Here is a 17,474-nt window from a genome sequence, read left to right as displayed (position 1 = left end):
TCAAAAAGCCATATCATCTGAGTGAGAAGCTGAAAAAAGAGAAGAGACTAGATAGCCTATGTGCCATTAGGCCATTGTTTTGGAGATATTTCATACCTAAAGAGAGAAACAGAATAAATAACCACTGCAGAAAATATATATGAAGTTCCTTCCTCCCTTGTTCCTTCTATTTGCTTGTCCCTCCTTCCCTTTCCTACCTGTCGGCAGGTAAGTGTCTGTACTGGGTGGAGAAGAGGATATTGCAAGATTGCCTAGAAAACTGTCATAGAATGCTGAAAATGAAGATCACATAATTGTAGTTAGCAGCCTAGCAGTATCCAGGAGCACTGAAGAAGCCATAACTTCCCCAAAGTCCATTCCCTCAAGAGTCATGCTCCTGGATTTTGAATATATTTTTGGTAAGTTAGCCAAATAGAGATACCTCTATTCTAAAACTGTTGCCCTGTGAGTTCACTCAGTTACAGGTCATAACAAAAATTTTAGTATAGGTATTAACTAATTACAAGATTATAATTTTTCAGAGAGAAGTATTTCGCAGCATGGCTCTATATATTCAGGAAAGGCAAGAGCACAGAAGAGCACAGATATAGTTTTTTGTGACCAGGTGACTATTCAGATTGTAAATGAGGTAATAGTTAATTAACGTTGATTCACTGATGTTAACTAGACTTAATCACATCTTGTTTTATCTAAACATAACGCTATCACTATGTTAAGAACATAGAAAGATTCTGAATGTCTAGATATGTCTATATAGGAAGATATTTCAAACAGGCAGCACCTTTGTGCTTACTAATGATTTCTTGAGGATCTTACCAGTTTATGTGAACATCAGAAATTGGTTCATATGTGATACATATATAATGTAAAGGGAATACAGTGGAAAGAACGCTAAGTTTGGACTAGAATACCTAGTTTCAAAAATCTGTTCAGCTGAAGTAACTTTAACTAAAATTTATTTATTTATTTTATTTATTAATCGGATTTATATGCCGCCCCTCTCCCAAGGACTCGGGGTGGCTAAAATATTCCTCTGTGATATATGAAAATAGCAAGAACAGTGATTTATCCTACAAAGCTGTCTCTAAATAAAACTGATTGAAGCTGAATATGTTTCAAACATATTTATTATATTTATTTATTTATTTATTTATTTATTTATTTATTTGTTTATTTATTTATTTATTTATTTATTTATTTATTTATTTATATTTGTTATGGCCACCCACTCAAGTAAACTGTCAGTGGAATAAAATGAAGCTGACAGGATAGAATAAAAACAGCCGTAACAGTACCAATAAAATGAGACAGAGCCCCCACAAACATATTAACTCTAGGACTGGGAACAGAGCCAGGATTTAAAAGGGCCTTCCAGAACCCCAGGAGTATAAGCATCTGGGAACTGTTCCAGAGAGCAGGAGCTGTAATGGAGAAGACATTACAGCTCCTTCCTTGGCTCCACTAGATGATATTCAATTGATGGGATGGGTGGCCGAAAAAAAATAGGGTGACCCTAACTATAATCAGGCCCTAAGTCACGATCAGTAATAATCAGTACAATCAGTAATAATAATGTAAAATTAGCAGTAATCGTTTACCTTTTAGAATGAGTAAATATAGGTGAGAGAATTCCACTCCCACTCCCAACACACATACACAAGTAAGGAAATCTAAAATAGTTATGTGCTAAAATTATGACCCATTTGAACGCCAGAAACAGACTCTCATGAATGTGGCTTGATCTACAGTGAATCATAATTCTTTGAACAGGCTGGCTGGGTATCAATCAACAAAACTAATAAAAATCTGGTCTTCATTTCTAAACATAATTGCATTCCACAAAATAACCAATAGAATTATAAAGCAGCTGTGACATAAAAACCATCACCCCTCATTGATAGGATATCTAGGAGCATTAATCTTAATGCTCTTAATACAGATTACCTAATATTAATCTGTATAAAAGAATTATACTATAGGTGCCTTCTATGTCTAAAATAGCCAAACACACAATCCTCCTAATGAAAACTTTCCATGTCAAATATTGTTGCTGTTGTTATTGTTGTTTTTTGTTGTTGTTATTATTAAATTTATTTGATGCCTATCTATGAGGCTACTTTAAGCAGCTCATAACCATAGAAAACCGGAAGAAATAAAAAGGAAGTTTAAATGAAAGTAAAAGAATAGAACCATAAAATGAAGCATGCAGTATGATTATTTGTATTCTCAGTAATCTGCAAAATTCCGAGAAAATGTTACTAATATAGAGATTTGATTAGCATTTTCATTCTGCGATAACGAATTTTCAAACTTATTGACATATGGAACGCAATGTTCCAACCCAACTTTTTATACCAAGCCTATAACTCTTATCTTCTAAAGCTTCATCTCTAAACAAGACAAATAATAAACAAAAGGCATAAGTTTGATTAAAGACAGCCAAGCATCTAACACAAGTACCTGTGTGAGTCCTCTGGTGTGCTTTTAAGTGTGAGCTCTTTGTATATACTTTACGGCACCCATTAAACTGACAACGATGAACTCTCTTCTTGTTTTCCGGGGATGTGTCAGCCCCTGACCCTCCTTGTTCACTGTCACTGATTGCACACTTTGTTGTATTAGCTGGTGCTATTACACCAACCTTTACTGAGCTGAGGGTGGATTTCTTTGTCACTAATTTCAGTGTAACTGTGCCATCAACTGCAGAGATAGTTTGTGAGGTTTTTCCAAGATGGCGACTGAGTTCAGGAGAGGAAGGAGGTGTTAGTGAGGTCACTGCGTTGAGTTGGGCCTGGTTAACAGCACCATAGCCCTCTGTACAGGATCTGGTAGGTTGCAGGCTGAGACAAGTCTCAGACAATAGTTTGTCCCTTGAGAGAATAATGTCCATGTTGGCATTTTTGTCACAGGTACTCATATCTACAGATAATAAGAGTGGGTCCAATGGCTGAATGCTGTCTTCTGTGCCTTGAACAGAAGATGCATGAAGAAAACAGTCCAGGTCCTCCACAAAGCTTTCTGAGTTCTTCCTGGGTTCTGTCTGAAGGTAGCGTTCCAGCTCAAGGCATGTCTACAGAAACAAAAGGAGAAAGAAGTCATCACTGGACAGTCAAACCCAATTGCAAGCACTGCCAAGGAGAAAAGAGTATCTGAATAAAGCAAACTGCCAGAGTCAGACATAACAGAAAAGCAAATCAAAGAAACCATAAGACAAAAGAGGAAGAAAGTATCTGCAGCAAACATTACAGAAATGAATTCTTCCATAGAATAAGTATACAATGGTTATTCAGCTCTGCTGTGTAGAATCTAGAAATCCAGGTACATATCTATTGTGCAAAAATACTCAAATTGCAAAAAAGGAAGGTAGTTGAAAGCACAGATTGCTAGTTGCCTAGCAACTATAGGATCACTCACTTGCAAATCAAGTGATTCACAAATATTACAGAAGCACTACTTGACCAGTTCTGAAAAAATTCTCCACTCTCTTTTCTTAACTACTTAATGTATTTAATATTTCAAATGAATCAATAAATATAAATGGAAAAACAAATATATAATAACATTTATACACTTTCTTTACATATTAATTCAGACTGCAACTCAAAACTGAAACATGACCATGGCACTGATAAAATCTGTAAGATTTATGATTGAGTCTATGTATACAAAACACGACATCAGCCATTTAAATCCACGGTAACATAAAAATTTACAATAGGATGTAATTCACTCATTTCCTTTTCTGGTCCCAAAGTTGTCCTCCCAAGCTTATCTTCCATATACAAGGGAAATGATACAGCAATGACTTAACATATACATGGAATGAAATGCATTTAAACAAATGACTCAAATATTTCTGCATGAATATGATATTGCAAAAAAAAAGACTCAGTTGCTAAATCATAAAAAAGCTAGCACATATATGTGTGTGTGTGTATATGTGTGTATATGTATGTATATGCGTGTGCGTATTATAAAATTTCATAAAATTGAAAATAAAAAACCTTTTATATAACTAATCATATGCATTGCAGGCAAAAATAAAATGTAAAGATTTCCAAATGTACCAAAGAACAGTATTGTTGATTTTCTCACACACATACCATAGATAATCTATGCAACTATATCACTGAGAAATACAGGCTTCTTGCAATTCTTTCAAAGGGATAGAATCAGGAGACAATAAAATTCAGTGATGTCTGAGTTGCTGGCTAAAGGACTGCAAATGTTAACAATAGCGCAGGCAAGCAGGAGATTTAAAACCTTGTAACTACCCATTTACATAGATTAGTCTTTCACACATGTTTAGTTAAACCAAAATATATATACCGGTAATAGAAAATTCAGTCAAATCATCGGATTTGTCATCTCCTAAACAGCCAGTGAATAAATAATAAGCATAATGTTATTGTTTTCTCCGAGGTTAAGTATACTTTCAAGGAATTTCTTCTTGTCACAATAGAAATAATCACTCTGTATCTTGATTTATGCTCTTTAGAAGAGAAACTGTGAGGTTCACATTTTAAATACAAAGCTCATGAGTCTTTGGCAAGCAAGAGTTAGATGGAAAAAATATTTTCAAAGAACATTAAAGCCAGCACAGGCCTTGTGAAGTCTCCAGATGATACAAGGCTGTGTTGGGTCAGCTAATATCCTGTGGAGAAGACAGGAGGGAGCTGTCCCTGTAAGGCATTACTCCTTCTCTGATGACCACAGTGATCCTGACAGGCTTTAAGCCTTGTCATTAATTTTCCATAAAGAACCATTTCCGCAAGCCCCCTTTTGGGCAAGGCCCGATGCTTTGAGAAACATGCAATTATTCTTGGATCCCACCCCCTGCAGTCTCTGCACCTGTGTCAGTTCAAGATACCAGCTGGTCAAAGCTTGCCTTCTGCCTCAGAAATAGAAAGGCACCTCATCAAAATCACCTCCTCTTAAAAGGGAAAGGGACCCCAATCATGAAAAAGTTTAAGTAAGCAAGCAAGCTTCCAACAGAGAAAAACTTCCTTCCCTGCCCCCCATCCCCCACCAGCTCAATTCCAAACTAGCAAGATTTCAATCTGAACAACAGGGGTGATGATGTCTAGCTTGAACAAACCACAAATTGCTCCCACTGGCCTCTTGGCTACTGGCAGGATACAAAGAATGCTAGTGTTTTTTTTAAAGAAATAATAAATTAAAAGTTACAGAGGATAAGGCTATGGGAGCTGTGATCTGTTTGTTGGACCAGTGTCTCTCCTGGCTGGTCTCAGCCAGCATGGAGGTGACACGGAGCTGGGCTCAGGAGATTGTCAAGGCTTCCTTGAGGGAGAGGTCCTTTCCAGCTCCCTACAAAGAGGCACTCATGAGCCCCCTCCTCAAGAAGCCTTCCCTGGACCCAGCTGTATTCAATCACTATTGTCCGGTCTCCAACCTTCCTTTTATGGGGAAGGTTGTTGAGAAGGTGGTATCACTCCAGCTCCAACGATCTGAAACGAAGCCAATTATCTGGGCCCTCAACAGTCAGGATTCAGGCCCGGCTACAGCATGGAAACTGCTTTGGCCGCGCTGATGGATGATTTCTGGCGGGCCCGGGATAGAAGTACATCCTCTATCCTGGTGCTTCTTGACCTCTCAGTGGCTTTTGATACTATCGACCATGGCATCCTTCTGTGCCAACTGGAGGGGTTGGGAGTGGGAGGTACTGTTTTATGGTGGTTCTCCTCCTACCTCTCTGGTCGGTCACAGTCAGTGTTTGCAGGGGGTCAGAGGTCAACTCCTAGGTCCCTCCCTTGTGGGATTCCCCAGGGGTCGGTCCTTTCCCCCCTGCTGTTTAATATCTACATGAAACCACTGGGTGAGATCATCCAAGGGCATGATGATACTCAGCTATACAATGGTACCTCTTCCTAAGAACGCTTCTACTTAAGAACTTTTCTAGGTGTTCAAGATTTTTTTGCCTCTTCTCAAGAACCATTTTCTATTTAGAATCCGAGCCTGGAGAAATTTCCCAGGAAATTTGAGAGCGGCACAAAGGCCCAGCCAGTTTCCTGCCATTCCACCTTTAATCCCGGCCATCATGGGCTTTTCTGGGCTGCCAGAGGAGCCTTTTGGTGGTGCTTAAGGAGGCTTTGGCAATCCAGAGCAAATGAAGCATTTTCCTTTCTCTGGGCACTTGGAGAGGGAATAAATCACTTTGCTATGGTGACTCCCTTGCGCTGCCTCCCATATACCTGGCATGAGATTGCCTCCCGGAGCGTCTGGCAAAAGGGGGTGCTTCACCCCGGCCAGATCAACTCGGCTTCAACCAAACCGAGAAGTCACCACAGTGAAGGAAAGGTGCCGGCTACAAAGTGAGCGAGCAAAGGGAGAGGGGAGCCCTTCTTTATGGGAAGGAAGAGGAAGCAGGTAGCAGCAGCAGCTGCCACCTTTCAGTCAAAAAAGCGGGAGGTTCCCCCCTCTTGCCCGCCTCATGCTGAGTGTATGGGAGGCGCATGCTCCTTCTCACTGTCTCAGAGTCCCTCTTTTTTTTTTAAGCCTTCAAGTTTTGGAATTTTTTTATTCCCCTCACCTCACCTTCTTCCTTTGGCACTGAGATAGCTTAAATTGACCAACTTTAGAATGATTAAACAGGATTCTTTTCAAACCGATCATAACCAAAGTCTGTGAAAAATTAATTTTTAAGTCCATAGAACATGTAGAACCTTGTGCAAATTACTCATTCTAGTCAATTGAGAGATAAAGCAATTCTGAATTAGTTGTCCAGCTGTCCTCCATATCTCTAAGCAGACTGGCACATTCTGAAATTGAGTCTAGGTAGTTATTATGAGAACAAAGAAAAACAAACTGAAATGGAGAAAAGTGGAAGGATATGTGCATGAGAAAATTTCACACTTCTAAAGTCACCCAATTTCTCAATAATTCTGGGCAAAATATAAATTGAAAATCAAAGAAACAAAACAAACAGCAAAGATGGCCATCCTAGTGAACAAACGTAAGAAAGCCTCATAAAGACAGTCCATACCAAAAAACTAAGGGAAGAAATAGGTCTTCAAGATTTATTTAAAAGAAAACAGAGTTGGGGCTATTTTAATCTTAAGGAAATTGTTTTAGAGGACAGGGGCTACAACTGAAAAACTCTACTTTTTGTGTCCCATCAGATGAAACTGTTTAATTGATTCAGAGCACGACCACTGTCTCAGAACGTAGGGAAGAAACTACTGAAAATAGGCCATACTTCAGATAACAAGGCCCCTAACCAGCACTTTGAATTGTATCTGGAACCTACTGGTAGCTGGGCAGTTTACAAAGCAGAAATATTTTGCAAATATACCACAGCATTCCCATAAAATTTTGTGCCCCTGAATTCTGGATCAGCTGACATTTCAGAATGTTCTTCAAGGGCAGCCCCAAATAGAGCACATGCGACGTAATCATATACAGTAAATGTTCCTCTGTGTTAAATCAGTGCGACAAACTATGATACAACTTTTATAAAGTATTATCTAACTGAAGAGTTCCACTGTGCCTATTCAGAATCTCAGCTATTCAATTAGAAATCTATTTACTGCAGCTGATGGATCAAGTTGCTCGATTTATGTTTCTTCAAATGTTAATAGCCTACATTTTCTAACATACTTCACTAGGCCAACTGAGGCTATTGGGATTGGCAATTTAACAATATCTGAGTTGCAATGCCTAAATTATTCTTGTCACTAAATTATGTGATGCAAAATTGCCTATGTATCCATACAGAGATTGAAATAGGTTAATTATTATACTAGTGCATTTAAAATGAACTGGTGGTTATGTTACTTTCTCCATAAAATCTGTCTTCAAGCTTATCTTTACTTGGTTTATATCAGCATCAAACATCATTAATATGCTTCTGTTTTTGAGAATTGGTTTTACTCAGCTTAGTGGTTCAGTGCTTTAAACCGAACCTTATTAAATCAAAGTTGATTCTTAAAGAGTGGGGGGAGAGAACTTTGTATTAAATGCTATTGTATTCTCACAACAAAGGCACACAGCACAGCAGGAAACAGACATGCACACAAACCTAAGGAGAAGGAAAAGAAGAGCTGTTATTAATATGAAAGCCGGTACTGAACAAAAGATCCCTTAAGATAAATAATGCAGCACAGCTGCTACAGTATAAAGAGAAATTGATAAATGTTATTCATTGCCTGTCACTATTTGGAGGGATGGAGAAGATGGTCCAATAAACAGAAATTATAATTGGGCTTCTTAATTTCCTAGTTAAAGAAAAGGTTCTGAGCTATTCTGGAGTATATTACAAATCTATCCAATTCATCTTCTCCATCAGGGATGCAGTATCGGAAGGATAATCTATTCCTACCCTCTGCTGATGTAGGAAACCCACTCTTAGTGTATTCAATAGGTAAGCTATACAACCTCTACTTAAAAACTGTTAATGAGGGAAAATCCACCACTTTCTATAACATTGTATTTCTCTATTTAAAAAAAACGTGGACAATCAGAAAAATTTTGGTTCCAATTCTTTTTACTCTAATTTGAATCTTTCAACTGAATCTTTCTTCCTTTTAGCTTTCAAAAAAACTTTAATTTATACTCTATATGCGGAAGCCTTTCAAATATTTTAAAATAGTGCTTATTTAATCACTTAATTATTTCTCATCCAAGCTCTTTCAAGGAGGCTCTTCTAAAGCTTTCTTGATTATATTAGAGCATTAGGCTTTCACATCTTTGTATTTCTCCCCTAGATGAATATGTTGTATTATGTTTATATATATAGAATTAGACATAATACTCCAGCTGAGCAAATACCTACAGCTGAGTAGTGTAAGAGCTTCTCAACACCATACTACTTGATGTAGAATAGAATACTTTAGTCTTTTTAGCTGATGGATCAGCCATTAATTTATATTTAGTTCTTTAAAACTCTGGATCAGATTTGTATACACCGCTGTCAAATAATTGACACATTGATTTTTCCTAGATCAATCTAGACCTGAATTATCTCTGTGAAATTTGTTTTCCAATCTTTTTCCAATTCTCAGTATCAAGATAATCTTGAATCTCACTTGTTTTCTAAAAGTAACCTTCTGTTCAGTTTGGTTCACCAAGATATTTAATGACAGTTTTCCCTATCCCTACAATACTAAACCTAGGTCAGAGCTCCTGTTCCACTCGGAATGCTAGAAGGTGACCTTTTAGCATTCTTTCAGTAACTACTAACCACTTTAACACAGTTTACCAGCATGCCAATGAGAACATTTTAGTGAAAGTCATGTTGTAGAGTAGGAGTAGGATAGAATAGGAATAGGAATAGTTCTTTATCAGCTAAGTGTGATGTTTGGTATACTAAGCTAGCAGCTATTAAAAGAGATAGTTTACATTTTTTTTTTCTTAAGAAATCCAATCTATGGTTGCTCTTTGTAATTATTCTCGGACCCTGACTGGTATTGAACTGTAGAGGGTGGAGCCATTAAAAGATGGTTGCTGGTGGATCAAAGCCTAAGCCTAATAATATCTCATATAATGTGTTAAAAGTACAGGTAGTCCTCATCTGGTTACCGCCTCATACAGCAACTGTTTGCATTTAGAGTAGTGATGGAAAAATAACTTTGTGACCAATCCTTGAATTTATTACCTTTGCTGGTCCAAAAAGCAAAGGACAGCTGAAGTCAAATTGCAGGTACAGTCATGGTTTCACTTATCAAGTTGCCAGTCCTAACTGTAGTCACTAAATGAGATCTACTTGTACTTGAAAAGGGAAAAGAATGATAATATGCACAATTAAGGGAAGAGTCTTTCTGAGATGGTTTTTAAGATAAAGCTTAGGCTTCAGAATAGAGGAAAAGTACATGCCAAAACTACTAATGTTGAACAGAATATAATCAGATTTTACAACATTTACAGAAACTAACAGTATCTATTAAATTATATAGAACATTAAATACAACTTGAGAAAGAAAAACAATGCAACAAAAATCAGCACTAAAAAAGAAAGAGTCCAAATTCATCTCTCCCCTCCCCCATGAATCACAGGGAATGACTTGATCCACAAGTGGGAAGAAATAAATGGCATTGTCATCTTTCTCTTAAGTAGCCATATATTCTTCTTCAACACATGTTCAACTTTTGCCAGCGTGATTGAGGAACAGATACAGAAAACTGAAAAAAATCTAAGGCTCCTTTGCTGTCATATCCAGCATGAGGTGCAGATGTTAAGCACCTTGGACAGCTGCAATTTTATATTCTTACTTTCGTCTTGTCTTACTTGTTACCCCTTTGGGGTAACCAATAGGTGTCAGTGTTCCCTCTAATTTTTTTTTGGCTGTGGGCAGAAAAGTATAGTGTCTGAGCGGCAGTCACTTCGGGACTGGGCGGCATAGAACTCTAAATAAATAAATAAAGTGTGGGTGCGCGCTATAATGCATGCACAAGTTCTGACATCCATAATTCGCTCCCCCCTTCTTCCTCGCTCATCTCTCTTTCCTTTCTCTCTCTCCCTTTCTCTTTCCTATCTCTCCCTCCCTCTTTCTCTCTATCATTTCTATCTCTCACTCTTTCTTTCTCTCCCTCCATTCCCTTTCTTTCCCTCCCTCCCTTTCTCTCCCTCCCTTTCTCTATCCTTTCTATCTCTTTCTTTCTTTCCCTCCTTCATTCCTTCTTTCTCTCTCACCTTCACTCCCTCTTTCTCTCCCTCCCTTTCTCTCTCTTTCCTTTCTCTCCCTCCCTCTTTCTCTCCTGGGACTGCCTGTTACTGCCCTACACCCCCCACCATGGATGGACCACAATTGGCATCAGTCCCCCCCATGGACGGCAAGAAGCTTGGCACTGGGATGCGCCGCTAAGCCGCTTGCCTTTCAGCAGCCCCCAGTCATCGCCCACTTGGTCCGGCAGATCCGCCCCCCACCGCTGCAGACGGACATCGGGCTGGCAGGGCTGGCAGATCTGCCCTCCCCTCCACAGAGGCCGGCGGATCTGCCCCCCACCCCCGTGGACAGACATTGGGCTGGCGGGGCCAGCAGATCCACCCCTCCTCCACGGACAGACATCGTCAGCCCAGCGGGGCCAGCGGAACTGCCCTCCCCCCATGGACGGACATTGTCGGTCTGGCGGATACAGCCCCCCCAACCCCATGGACAGACATCGGGCTGGTGGCGGTCCAGCATATCCGCAAACACCCCCCCCCCCCATGGTAAGGGGCTTACCCACCCTAGCCGGAAGGAGAAAGGGTTAAAGGGGTGGGAAGGAAAGCAGGCCTGCAAATGGCCCCTTTCTTTCCCACCTTTCTGCCTTTACTGTGCGCTGTAGTGCGGGAATTTAAAATCTCAGCAACAGTTTGCCAATTCTAGCGCAGAGGTCGGTCTTCTGCACTAGAATTGCAATCTTCTGGGCTGAGCTTTTAAATCTTTTGCGCTACAGCACACAACTCAGCTTAGAGGGAACACTGATAGGTGTCATGGTTTCAAATGCTTAAAAATGTTAAGAGGGAGAAAATAGATTGCAGTTATCTAAGTACTGCAGACAGATTTTAAAACCAGAAATTCTCAGCTTGTCAAGCATTTTATGTACAGTGGAACCCCGACATAAGAGCTGCTCTACTTAAGAGCAACTCGAGATAAGAGCTGGGAGGGGAGAGATATTTTTGTTCTACTTACAAGCCCAAATTCGAGATACAAGCGCCAAGGAGCTGTCTCCTGAAGCCAAACGCTAACTTCCGCGTTCGGCTTCAGGAGACAGCTGCGAAGCGGTGCGCGTGTTTTAAAAGGTTGCAGCCGGCCTGGGGGGCTCGGGGGGGTGCTTGCAGCTTTCTTTCTTGCTCTTTTTCTTTCTCTCTTTTACCTTCCCTTCCTCTATTTCTTCTTTTCTTTCTCCTTCCCACCTTCTTCCCTCCCTCCATCCCTTCACTCATTCCTCTCTTACTCTCCCCTTTCATAAGTTTCCTTGCTTCCTTCCTCTGTTCCTGTCCCTTCCCCCTTTCTTTCTTTCTTTCTTGCTTTCTTTCTTGCTCTTTTTCTTTCTCTCTTTTACCTTCCCTTCCTCTATTTCTTTTCTTTCTCCTTCCCACCTTCTTCCCTCCCTCCCTCCCTTCACTCATTTCTCTCTTACTCTCCCCTTTCATAAGTTTCCTTGCTTCCTTCCTCTGTTCCTGTCCCTTCCCTCTTTCCTTCCTTCCTTCCCACCCTCCGTCCATTCATTCACCCATTCCTCTCTTGATCGCTTAAAGCCGGTCCCTGGTGCAAAAAGGGTTGGGGACCTCTGTCCTACAGGATTGGGTGGCAGAGAAGTTGAACATATGTAAATTTAAAAGTTTAAGAAAGTTTACAAGTTAAGTGAAAGAAACTTCATTATTCATTTATATGTACATGTACATTTCTTCATTAAAAACATGTCTTTCTGCATAATTTAGACTAACTTTGTGAGTTTTTTGAGGGCTGGAACCAATTAAAATTATTTACATTAATTCCTATGGGGAAAAGTCGTTCGAGATAAGAGCTGCTCGACTTAAGAGCCCAGGTCCGGAACGAATTAAACTCGTATCTCGAGGTACCACTGTATCTCAAGACTGTTCCCATGCCCTAATTTCTGCACCTTTGAAAATTCCTTCTAGAAAGTTATAGAAATTCCTTCTAGAAAGTTATAGAAATTGTATTGTTTCTAAAGGATTCATGGAGTATGGTTATGCACCTAAAACTCTGTAACAGCAGAGAATGGAGGATTAGCCATTTTCTTTTTTAATATATAAAAGTGCACACGGGCCAAAAATTGTTTCAGAAAATAAACAAAATCCTTGGATTTTGTAAATTTTTAAATGTTCATTGAAACATATGTAACATGTTGGAATGAACTCCTTTCTAAAGTTGATCCAAATATATTTCTCTTTCTAAAACCAAAATGAAAATCAAATTTCTTTCAATAAATTGAAGGCTTTCTGATTTGAGGTTCATGTTGCTGATTAAGTCTACATCACCCCAAAAAGTAGTATCTAGTTATTTAGTGGTGGGGTGAATTAAACCAACCAGCCAACCAGTTCCCATAAAAGTAATGTTCTGTAATTACGTGGCTTTGCTTTAACATAACCACCCAAATGGCTTTTGAGGCAATAAAATATTCAACAACTTTCCTTCTCTTTATTTAAACACCATTACCATAATGTAGAAACCCAAATATGTCTTCATGGAGACAAGTGAAAGACAAAATACATCAACAAGCATTCTCAACAGCTCTCTTACCCATTTACCCAACTACTCCCATTTTCCTGCTTTATATTTCAGAGCCTAATAGTCCATTTAAGGCAATAGCTGTTGTCAATTAATAATGGCACAAACATTTGTTCTTATGAGAAATGCTACAGAGCACATTAATTATGCAAGTAGAGTATATGGAATCTCTATCTGCAAATTCTCAGGTCATCTGCGCAGTAATATGACAAAAACCTGCTTTAATTTCTAATGAATTGTATTCAGCTGTTGTTACATGTGATCCACATCTCCAGTCTTGTTTATTCAACCTATGGTAACAACTGTTACAACTTATCACAGCAACCTAGTGGCTGGTAGCCATATTTACTTTTTTTTTGGTGAAGGAAGGCTACAACTAATGGATGAAGCCAAGATATTTAAATGGGTATGGCAGAGATTTCCAAAGCTTTTTCTCCTTTGATTTTAGGAGAAGTTGGGGATTTTTTAAAATTCCAAGCAATCTCATTTTGGAGCTTACAGTAAAGTAAATTTTGGTTACTGCACTGTTGAAATATGAGTGTTCTGGAGGCATTAAAAGGAGTAGTAGTGTAGTGGTAGTGCAAATCTGAAGTCCCAATGCACCCATGTCTTAATCTGTTGTAGGAAGCAGGCCTTAATTATAACTAAAGAAGCTCCAAAATTGGTTTAAATATAACAAACCTACAACACGAACAGTATGGTATTAACAGATTTGCCCATAATCTTTTTCCCTTCAATCTTGCAGATAAAGTTATCTGCTAAACAAGGTTGTGCTCAACATAAAAATAAAAGTATCTTGAACATTATCTTACCCAGTTTTGCGGCTGGTGGTTTTCTTTTTTCTTTGTCTTTGTAAGAAGCCCAGTAAGAAGCAAGGCTATATTGATTTATACTCTGGGATCAGAAAGCACCCAGCAAGTGCCTTCATGAGAAGCTTCATAAGAATGCAAATCATCTTATACATTTTAGAAGATAAACACCAATGAAATAGAAACAGTTTATTGGGAGTCTTTGTTCTACAGTCCTTCCATCCAGATCCTCAAGTTCCTCTCCAATGGCATAAGCAAACTGATCAGTCAATGAGTATTAGTAATTAGTAATAAAAGCAATGACAAGAAACAGCAAGATTTTTAAAAATACACACAAAAAAAGCGCTAACTAAAATGAACCCTTAAAAAGTCTGGGCAACATGAAAAAAATGCCTGTCAGACACCAACAGGACAACTGACTGGGTTCCAGAAAGACTACATCAGCAAACTTTATCCAATTGGGATATATTCTTATTAAACATCTCCTTCTTTTCTCCTGCCTTCTCTCTCATATGATGGAATTTATCTGCAGAAGGCCATCTAATGAACATATTAAGCTATTGGATATACTGAGAAAAAAGTGACAAACCCCCCCCCCCCCATTCCTTACATTATAAATGGTGCTTAAGATCACAAACAGTACTTCAATTGAACTTGGAGACAGTCCATTGGAACTCAACTGAATGGGATGGAAATGTTTCGTTCCAGCTAGCAATCTAGTTATTTTATTCTGTAAAGGGGCATTGGTCTTACCTGATATGCTCCTTCTCCAAGGGTAGCACTACCATTCATGCATGGGTTGACCTTATCTCAGTTGGACTGAGTTTGTTGAAGTTAAAAGCTCCGCCTCTTTCACTAGAATGCCCAGTTTCGACAAAGCTAAAGAAACAGATTCAATGTGGCAATGTCTCAATGTTCCTTCAGAAAGAGTCACACAACAGCTAAAGATGTGTTTGTGTGGGTCCCCATGCTGTTTATGTGGGCCTTCGCTGCCACATTGTCCATGAGCACTAAAACATACTTGCTGGAAATCAGATGTTGAAAGTGTCGGAGGCTAGAGAGATTGTCCACAGCTCTTACCAATTGATGCTGTACTTAAGTTTTTGCTGGGGTCCAGAAGGCCTGGCCGATGTTCACCTGGGAGTGTGCTCTCCATCCGAATAGACTGGCATCCATAGTGACTATCACTCTGCGAGGCTCCAGGAAGAGACAACCTTTTGAGATGGCTGGTGACTGCCACCAGTTCAGAGAGGGCAGCAGCTCCCCCAGAATCAGGATCTTGGGTGAAGAATTGCTGCGGCCTGCCCTCTGGAACAGCAAAAGGAACCACTGTAGATCCCTAGAGTGTAATTGTGCCCAGGGAGTGATGACGATGCTGGATATCATTTTGCCCAGGAGGGTGGATAGTAGGGTCAGAGGAACCCTACACTGTTTCTGGACTAGTGATGACATTTCCCTAATAATATCTTGCCTTTCCTGGGATAAAGAGACCCTACACTGTAGAGCAGTGGTGGCAAACTTTTTTTTCTCTCGGGTGCCAAAAGTGCATGGGCGCGTGCTATCACTCATGCGTGAGTCTCCACAACCATAATACAATGACTGGGGAGGGCAAAACCAGCTTCCCCTGTCCCCAGGAGGCCCTCTGGAGGCCAGAAATGGCCTGTTTCCAAACTTCTGTTGGGCCCAGTAGGCTCGTGTTTTGCCTTCCCCAGGCTTCAAAGGCTTCCCTGGAGCCAGGGGAGAGTAGAAACGCCCTCCCCCATCCCACCCGAGCTACTCTGGAAGCCAAAAACACCCTCCCAGAGCCTCTGTGGAAGTCAAAAATCAGCTGGCCTGCATACACATGCATATTGGAACTGAGCTAGGACAACAGCTCACATGCCAGCAGATATGGCTCCCTGAGCCATCTGTGGCACCCATGCCAGAGGTTCGCCATCACTGCTCTGGAGAGTCTCCTGCACCAATCTTAGATTTGTCACCTAGGCAATCTAGGATCTCTCTATTCCAATTGTTCTTATCAAGGTCCTCCCAGCTAATGTCAATAGACTGCTGGTCAAGAAGCTGATGTTGGCTCCCCAGGGGGGTTGCAAGTCCCCCCCAGTCCAACACTCAGTGTCTCTCTTCTTCACCACTCCTCCAGGGCGGTTCCGACATGGTTCTAGTCCAGTTCCAGGTCCCCAAGCAACTGGGATTTAAGGGTTTCCCACAGAGAACGGGAGACATCCATAGTGCTGTGATGTTGGCCATGTCCCCTCTGCCAACAGGCTGAATTCTTGGCCTTGAACAGTAATGACATGAACAGTCCCATTTGAAACAGACCTGTGTACACTGGCTGATCAGGCACAAAGCTCTCTTCATGGGAGAGATCTAAATCTCTGCAGTCATCTTCTTCCAATAGATGTGACTGACTCACAGTGGATGAATTTGGCTAGTAGTACTCCGGAATCTGGAACCTGGAACTTGGGGCAGCCTGCTCAGGGCATTGTAATGATCTGTGTGACATTTCTGAGACCACTGAGAAAGGCCAACTAAATGGTGGCAGTCCTGCTGCAATGCCTTGCCAGATGGATTCAGCTATCATGGACTGAATATTAGTGGGGTTCATAGAGACCGCATCTACAGAGGGAGAGGGCCCGGCCCTGGAGGGCAAAATAGAATCCTCAGTCCCTGTAATAGGAATGCCTGAGGAAGGCCCAATAGGCAGAATTGCCCCAGAGGTACCCCAGATGTCTGGGTTGTCAATAGTTAAATCTGGATTGTCCAGAGATAGTTGTTCTCGCAATGGTCCCAGAATAGGAGCTCCTTGGACCAGCACCGCAATGTCTCTATGCTTGGAGCTGAAGCCCCTTCAGCAGACTCTGCACTTTAAATTTTAATGGCAGCAGAGTGCAAGGCTCCAGTTGCAGACCAAGAGGCCAGGCCCCAACGTGGTCAGAATGCCACAGATCTGTGCAGAAGCAATTGCTGTCACAGCGAGAGCTGAGGCTCTTCGCTGCGATCGACCCAGCCACTCTGGATGGGAAACGAGTCAGCTGGGGGGAAAACTAACAAGCAAAATGGTTGTACGGTGTTCATGAGCTAGCAAATCTGCATGGGAGAAGAAGTAGCCACGTCCATCCAGTCTGAGGACTGAATCGAAGCTGGGGGTTCCAGCGACTGAGGCAGAGCTTTTAACTTTGAAAGACTCAGACAAGCTGAATGGATGAGGTCAATCCAGGCATAGATGATAGCTCCACTCACTATGGAGAAAAAAAGGATTCAAATGTAATTTATAACTTCTCTTTCAAGTAACTTCTATCTGGTTTATATTCTAAATCAGGGATCTCCAAACTTGGCAACTTGAAGCATCACCGGCTGAGGAATCCTGGAAGTTGAAATTCACAAGTCTTAAAGTTCAATTCAATTCAATTTATTAGATTTGTATGCCGCCCCTCTCCGAAGACTCGGGGTGGCTCACAACAACGATAAAAAT

The 17,474-nt window shown here is 40.6% G+C and overlaps 1 protein-coding gene across 2 annotated transcripts in view; it reads right to left on the bottom strand.

The window, feature by feature from the left end:
* Positions 1-17,474, bottom strand: part of KLF7 (KLF transcription factor 7) — an 84,339-nt gene that overhangs the window by 41,307 nt on the left and 25,558 nt on the right. For both annotated transcript variants that reach the window (XM_070731972.1, XM_070731971.1), the window contains exon 3: positions 2,461-3,070. In XM_070731972.1, coding sequence (XP_070588073.1) covers positions 2,461-3,070 — 610 coding nt within the window. The remainder of the gene's footprint in view (positions 1-2,460; positions 3,071-17,474) is intronic.

This window comes from Erythrolamprus reginae, chromosome 1, assembly GCF_031021105.1.
Source record: "Erythrolamprus reginae isolate rEryReg1 chromosome 1, rEryReg1.hap1, whole genome shotgun sequence".
Classification (NCBI taxonomy): domain Eukaryota; kingdom Metazoa; phylum Chordata; class Lepidosauria; order Squamata; family Dipsadidae; genus Erythrolamprus; species Erythrolamprus reginae.
The sequence above is the reverse complement of the archived record's forward strand: the minus strand, read 5'-3'. Positions and strand labels throughout refer to the sequence as shown.